At 42.4% G+C, this 7959-nt stretch overlaps 1 protein-coding gene across 2 annotated transcripts in view; it reads right to left on the bottom strand.

Annotated features, from left to right (window-relative positions):
• Positions 1-364: 364 nt before the first annotated feature.
• The window catches only part of GAK (cyclin G associated kinase), a 77452-nt gene continuing 69857 nt past the window's right edge, over positions 365-7959 (bottom strand). The window contains exons 25-27 of one of the 2 annotated variants that reach the window (XM_034773817.1): positions 5405-5553; positions 3663-3839; positions 365-1034 (exon numbers count right to left, since the gene is read on the bottom strand). In XM_034773817.1, the coding sequence (XP_034629708.1) occupies positions 933-1034; positions 3663-3839; positions 5405-5553 (428 nt within the window). In that variant the 3' untranslated portion in view covers positions 365-932. The remainder of the gene's footprint in view (positions 1035-3662; positions 3840-5404; positions 5554-7959) is intronic. The other variant, XM_034773816.1, reaches the window with a different exon arrangement.

Here is a 7959-nt window from a genome sequence, read left to right as displayed (position 1 = left end):
TTTCAAGTTTCGGAATAAATGACTGTCAACATTTTTTCTAGTATGGTATTTATAACGCCAATGGAAGGCACATTCCACTGGAAAAAAAAAATACGAGTAAAAGCTGAAATTCACAGAGTAGGAAAATAAACGCTAGTCATAGTTGTGCCTTTCAAAAGTTCATAATAAATAACAAAAAGTTAGAATGTGCAGTCCTTATATTAAAGCTAAGATTTATTTCCAGGTTCATGATATGCATTAAAAAAAAAAAAAAAAAAAAAATCAAGAACAACCCTGGCTGACTTTCCCATAACTGGAAGCTTTTTGGCTAAGCAACTGTCAATTCATTGTAAAGAACACCGGTATTGTCAGAAAATATTTTAATTATTTACAGAATGATTATCTGAATGATTACACAAAATACAGATGAAAATGTACACCTCTTATAGATTCAACAAAAAGATATGCTGAGCAAATTCACTGCTGATAATATAACTAAAGCACTTAGAATAAGGCGACGGCACCAAACATCAAAATCAAATCATATAACTATTGAAAATATAAAGTACAAATTGAGGTTGTGTGTTTCTTTTAAAGAAAAATAAAAAAAATCAGTGGATTTGGAATGGCTTACGCTTTTGATACCATTACACCAAAAATCAGTGGACATCATTAAAGTTATTTCTATTTCACCATATTTAAACCGGAATGGAAAGATCTGTTCTCGGGCTAAGATTCTGAAGCACTGAGCAGCTATTTTCTGAGTGCATCTGTGTATGTTTTGGATTCTGCATCTTACAAAATGCATCACCCACTTCTGAGTGTATGATTTCAAACTGTGTTGAAATCATGCAAAAATCTTCCCTAAATCCTAGAGATAAGAAATTCAGACCAACAATACTCCACTCCATTTTGCTGCACATACATTTTGAAAATCCCGTACAGATGAAGTTTTAGAAAAGGGATTTTGATCCCTGGTTTTCAAACTCTGACCACGCATCACTCAACTCCATGAAGATCATTTTGGCATACTGTTCATAAGGCTGTCCTGTGGCCTGTAAACAAACAAAGCAGGTATTAGATGCTTACTGCAGAAGTCTAAAGAATGTGAAGAACTGCAGCAGGGCTTGAGAAAAAACTGCATTTTACGAACAGTGAAATTCACACCGTCTCTTGTTTAGCCTCTTTCTGTTTACTTTTATCTGTTATATAGTGCTGTAAGTTTGTGTGGCTTTTTCATCCAGAACCTGTAATTCCCTTTTCCCCAAGTCCCCATATATACCAAAGTCAGAGTTTAAATGGCACTGAGGGATTATAATTTGCCTGCATCGCTTCAAATGTTTAGTCTAATTTGCTCAATGTAACTGAAGTCATACTAAAGTTTCCATCTTGTATTAAAGGAGTTATAGCGAATGATCTTCATTTTCAGCAAGTGGCTCTTTAAAAATGAAATCAAAACCAATTTAGGTAGAAACTACTGCCCGGCAGCTCTTACATTAGTACCCCACAATGCAACTGAAGAGCAAATTTCCAAGAACGCTGTTAAATTCTTTTATGCTGGAGTCCGACTTTCCCAGTTGAACATGCCCTGCTGACTATGAACACTCCTAGACTTTTTACCTTCAAAGAAATACACCAAGTCATGGAGGAAGTTCTGCTGTCGCAGCATGGACCACAATCTAAATTGGTCTGGGGAACCAGTGCGTGCACAGCAATACTGCAGATACACCACCTGCTCCATTTCAACTCATCCTGGCTCAGATGGGCATAAACACGAGGCCCCGTGTATTCTGCAACCCCAGACGTTGCTGCAGGATTATGCTCCAGAATCGGAGTTTTCTTTTTTTTTTTTTTTTTTTTTTTTTTTTTTAATATTCCTTAATTCTTGCTCTCGTTGTTAGAAAAGCATGAAAATGTGAACCAAGTGCAAGAGATGCAATGTTATCTTCCTACATCTGTACACAGCCACGAACAGGAGCCCTGAAAGGGGTGAACTGCCCTAATACTTTTACAGGAGTCAAGTAACAGAGGGGTAGCCATGTTAGTCTGAATCTGTAAAAAGCAACAGAGGGTCCTGTGGCACCCTTAAGACTAAACAGAAGTATTGGAGCATAAGCTTTCGTGGGTGAATGCCCACTTTGTCGGACGCAAGTAATGGAAATTTCCAGAGGCAGGGATAAATCAGTATGGAGATAACAAGGTTAGTTCAATCAGGGAGGGTGAGGTGCTCTGCTAGCAGTTGAGGTGTGAACACCAAGGGAGGAGAAACTGCTTCTGTAGTTGGACAGCCATTCACAGTCTTTGTTTAATCCTGATCTGATGGTGTCAAATTTGCAAATGAACTGGAGCTCAGCAGTTTCTCTTTGGAGTCTGGTCTTAAAGTTTTTTTGCTGTAAGATGGCTAACTTTACATCTGCTATTGTGTGGCCAGGGAGGTTGAAGTGTTCTCCTACAGGTTTTTGTATATTGCCATTCCTGATATCCGACTTGTGTCCATTTATCCTCTTGCGTAGAGACTGTCCAGTTTGGCCAATGTCCATAGCAGAGGGGCATTGCTGGCACATGATGGCATATATAACACTGGTGGACGTGCAGGTGAATGAGCTGGTGATGTTGTAGCTGATCTGGTTAGGTCCAGTGATGGTGTTGCTGGTGTAGAGCCTCTATTGCTTTTTACAGGAGTGTTATTGCAGACACTACAGATAATGTAGATATAATCACCATTTATATAGGGACTACTGTGCTTATTGGATTCTTCTTTTTTTGTATCTTTTTTTGTTTGTTTGTTTTTTTAAATTGGAAGCTGTCACAATTCCCACCAGGACCTTTCAGCAGATTTTATATCCAGTTTGCTGTGGCTTACATGGGACCACTGAAATCTCTGGGAGGCCTGGGAGTTGGAGGACCCTCCCCAAGACCCATTCAGGAAGTAGAGATTAAGCACAGATTACACTGATCTGCATTTTGGTTGGCAGATGTCCAGAACCTAACAGAACTCTGCTCCAGTAACTGGGCTTTTCTCAGACTGATCCGAGTGGGACCGAGACGGGCAGGAGTTCGGGTGAGGACAGGACTCAGCCCCGGCTGCTCTGACACCTCATCACTGTGTTATGGATGAGGGGTGAGACTTGAATTCCTGTACTGCATGGTCTCATTGGTGTGCTAACTTCAGAAGACAACACAACAAACGGAAGGAAGGCAAAGCATGTGGCTGGCCAAGTACCCATGTAGCTGGGTCTAGTGAATGATAATATGAGTGGTGGTAAAAGTGCTTCTCAACCTTTGCATCTGAAGGGAATCCATTCCACTTCATTCCTCCTTCACCAAACAGGTGCTGATGGGTAAGGCAGCACTAAGCACTACTGTCCAGCCCAGCTGCTGGAGACCCTCTTCTCTCTCCTTTCCCTGGAGATCCTTATCTCCACAGTTTGATGCTGCCACCTTAGAAGTGCCAGAGTTCAACACAATAACCGTACAGCAGAAAAGTGGACTGAAAAAATGCCCAGAAACTAGCCTATTGTCCCTGGCAATATCAAACCCTTCCTCACCGAGCCTTGCTGTGCTTGCCTGGGTGTCTGTTCAAAAGCAGGAAGCTTAGCAGATTTTCCTTTTAGGATTGCAGAATTAATTTGGTAATACCAGTTTGATAAATAGCCTTTAACATACCCAAGAAAACTACTCACCTTATCTGGATGAACCACAAGTACTGCCTTCCTATAGTACTTCTTTACTTGTTCAGGGGTAACTAGGTCTGCCATGCCAACTGGCTTCCACTTGTTCTCCCCTTCCCAGAGCACAGTGTGAAGAGTGGATATTAATGCTCTTATATTTCTCTCTTTTCCTTCAATCCAATCTAGAATCTGAAACAAAATTAGAAAAATTCAAATGGACTGCAGCTGCCTTAAATGGTGCTTCCAATTCGCCTGAAGATACTTTCCTCTCCCATCATTGAAAACAAGACAATTGGACCTTGGGCTTCAAAAGTTTTAAGAGCACTTTGCAAATATGATCTTAATCGTGCATCCAAATTCCACAGAGTGGACACCATGCTTAGCCTTGGAACCCAACAGTGACATATCAAGTCTGCTAGCCGAGGACCAGCATGTTTATACGTAGTTATTTATTTGTCCCTTTCTTAGATAGGAATCATTCCAAGAGAACTGAATTATTAACAAGTTAAGTGTAAAAACTGTATAATAGATGACAAGAAGTGATCTGAACAAAGTAACCATGGCAGAATATTCATTTTAGTTGCACTAATTAATCCCATGGTAACACAGGTTGTCCATTCCAGTGCTAGAAATCTTGTTTTACTTGTAAATTTCAGGTAAGGGTCTTAAGCTGTTTTGAGACTTGTACACTCATATGGCTTGCTTGAGTAAATTGAAGTTTTCTGTACTAGATTGCCCCTTGAACTACAATTGGATAACAATGCCCTTTTCTTAGTTGATTTTATAGAATGATCTTTGCATCAATCAATGTAGAATCCTTATGGCAGTAAGGGGAGTCTCTCTAAACTGTAATATCACAGTATGGAATATCTCCCCTACTAACACCGGTGATGGCAGGTAAAAGGCTCTATTTTTTATTTATAGTATTTTACATAAAAAAAAGCATTCAACCCAACCTATGGACACGAGTTGGAATATTCCATCAATAAGCTGATTTCCCCACTTCCTCCCGGAGATTATTTCTATTAATATTGTTCAGAACTACATACTTTATACTCACAATGTTTTACAAAACTAAATAGTAAATGTTACCATTTAATCTTATCTGCAAGTAATGTATCAGGATGAAATACAAAATCGGATCAGAATACACTTTTAAGTGGATTTGATAGAGGGGCAGAGAGCCACTGGGAGGAGAATGAATGACCTGCCCTAAGAAAGTGATTCTCAAGTAGTTTTTGTTCTCCACAAGCTGTAATTTTGTATTATCAGACACAGCCATCACAGCACCATAGTCCTGAACCCTTTCGCTGAAAGGGCACGAGTGAAACTGCACTTGATTGGAGAAAAGGTAATAAAACAAGGCTCTAACTGCCAAAGAGTGGACCTGACAGCAATGAAAACCTTTTGACCCAAGCTCTCCCAGTTTGGCACAGACCAGAAATGCACCCTCCCAGCTTCTCCACAGTCAAAAAGTGAGTTGTGCTTGTCTAGCCAAGTCTGTACCAAGACGTGCTCTTTAATGAAATGGGAAACCCAGGCCCTTGTACTCCCTATGGGAGAAAATCCTGCATTAGATGTAAAACTTCAGTTCACACACATCAGGATTTTACTTGTTTGTATCTTGGTTTGTTTTCAGCTGAGTTCGTAATTATGTTCTTTAGAACTGTCCAGCTCTCTCACAATAGTTGTAAGTAACAGAATTAGGTTTATATTTGAATCAAAACAATGGTTTTTATTATTAAACATCAAACCTTTAATTTTAAGGGGTCCATGTCTTTAGACATTTCTTGCTTTCTCATCTCGGCAATTGTCTTGGTTCCTTTTTTGTCAGATTTAGCTGAAAATCCTTGATTAGATAATAGATCCTCAAAATCATTTTCTGAAACTTTTGGCTTTTGTCCTGTTAAAAGAAAAAGAAAAGAAAAAATAACGGAGAAAAATGCTTACTGGTACATGATCATGACAGAGGTAACAAGTGTACCACACTATGGGTATGTCTACGCTGCACATTCACTGACAGCAGCATGTAGGGCAGACGTGGGCAAACTACGGCCCACGGGCCACATCCGGCCTGCGGGACCATCCTGCCTGGCCCCTAGAGCTCCCGGCCGGGGAACCTAGTCCCCGGCCCCTCACCCGCAGCCCCGCCGCTCCCGCTGGGCAGCGTGGGAAGCACAGCTGGCTCTGTCCGGGCGTCGCAGCTGCGAGCTCCTGCTGCTGGTAAGGGGCGGGGAATAGGGGGTTGGGTAAGGGAGCAGGGGATCCTGGGGGGCCGTCAGGGAGGAGGGGGTGGCAGGATGGGATGGATGTTCTGGTGGGGCAGTCAGGGGATGGGGAACAGGGAGGGTTGGGAGTGGGAGTCCCGGGGGGCCTGTCAGGGGGCTGGGATGTGGATAGGGGTCGAGAGGGCAATCAGGGGACAGGGAGCAGGGGGGTTGAATAAGGGGGTGGGATCCTGGAGGGCAGTTAGGAGTGGGGGGTCCCGGGAGAGGGTGGTCAGGGGATGAGGAGCAGAGGGAGGTTGGATAGGGGGCGGGGGTCCCAGGAGGGGGCGGTCAGGGGACAAGGAGCAGGGGGGGCTGGATGGGTCAGAGGTTCTGAGGGGGGCAGTCAAGGGGCGGGGGCCAGGCTGTTTGGGGAGGCACAGCCTTCCCTACCCGGCCCTCCATATAGTTGTGCAACCCCGATGTGGCCCTCGGGCCAAAAAGTTTGCCCACCCCTGATGTAGGGTGTGTGTAGCCACATGCCACAGCAAAGAGCAGGATGTGTCCACACTGAGATGTGTAACTACACAGCAGTGAAAGGCTCNGATAATGGTATAGAGAGTACACTTATAAAGTTTGTGGATGATACCAAGCTGAGAGGGGTTGCAAGTGCTTAGGAGGATAGGACTAAAATTCAAAATGATCTGAAGTAAATACTCCACTTAGGAAGGAACAATCAGTTGCACACATACAAAATGGGAAATGACTGCCTAGGAAGGAGTACCACGGAAAGGGATCTGAGGGTCATAGTGGACCAGAAGCTAAGTATGAGTTAATAGTGTAACACCGTTGCAAAAAAAATGCGAGCATAGTTCTGGGATGTATTAGCAGAAGAGTTGTAAGCAAGACACAAAAAGTAATTCTTCCACTCTAAAAAGCAACAGAGGGTCCTGTGGCACCTTTGAGACTAACAGAAGTACTGGGAGCATAAGCTTTCGTGGGTAAGAACCTCACTTCTTGCATCTGAAGAAGTGAGGTTCTTACCCACGAAAGCTTATGCTCCCAGTACTTCTGTTAGTCTCAAAGGTGCCACAGGACCCTCTGTTGCTTTTTAGAGTGGAAGAATTACTTTTTGTGTCTTGCTTACAACTCTTCTGCTAATACATCCCAGAACTATGCTCGCATTTTTTTTGCAACGGTGTTACACTATTAACTCATACTTAGCTTCTGGTCCACTATGACCCTCAGATCCCTTTCCGTGGTACTCCTTCCTAGGCAGTCATTTCCCATTTTGTATGTGTGCAACTGATTGTTCCTTCCTAAGTGGAGTATTTACTTCAGATCATTTTGAATTTTAGTCCTATCCTCCTAAGCACTTGCAACCCCTCTCAGCTTGGTATCATCCACAAACTTTATAAGTGTACTCTCTATACCATTATCTAAATCTGTGATGAGGATATTGAACAGAACCGGACCCAGAACTGATCCCTGTGGGATCCCACTCATTATGCAGTTCCAGCATAACTGTGAACCACTGATAACTACTCTCTGAGAACAGTTTTCTAACCAGTTACTAAGCCACCTTGTAGTAGCTCCATCTAGGTTATATTTCCTAGTTTATGAGAAGGTCATGCAAGACAGTATCAAAAGCCTTACTAAAGTGAAGATATACCACATTTACTGCTTGCCCCCATCCACAAGGCTTGTTCCCTGGTCAAAGAAAGCTATCAGGTTGGTTGGACACGATTTGTTCTTGACAAATCCATGATGACTGTTACTTATCACCTTATTATCGTCTAGATGTTTGCAAACTGATGGCTTAATTATTTGCTCCATTATCTTTCTAGGTACTGAAGTTAAGCTGACTGGTGTGTAATTCCCCAGGTTGTCCTCATTGCCGTTTTTATAGATTGGCACTATATTTGCCCTTTTCCAGTCCTCTGGAATTTCTCCCGTCTTCCATGACTTTTTGAAGAGAATTGCTAATGGCTCAGATATCTCCTCAGTCAGCTCCTTGAGTATTCTTGCACGTATTTCATCAAGCCCTGGCGACTTGAAGACATCTTATTTGTTTAAGTAATTTTTAACTTGTTCTTTCCCTA

Source organism: Trachemys scripta, chromosome 6, assembly GCF_013100865.1.
Source record: "Trachemys scripta elegans isolate TJP31775 chromosome 6, CAS_Tse_1.0, whole genome shotgun sequence".
Classification (NCBI taxonomy): Eukaryota; Metazoa; Chordata; order Testudines; family Emydidae; genus Trachemys; species Trachemys scripta.
This window is presented reverse-complemented; position numbering and strand designations above follow the sequence as displayed.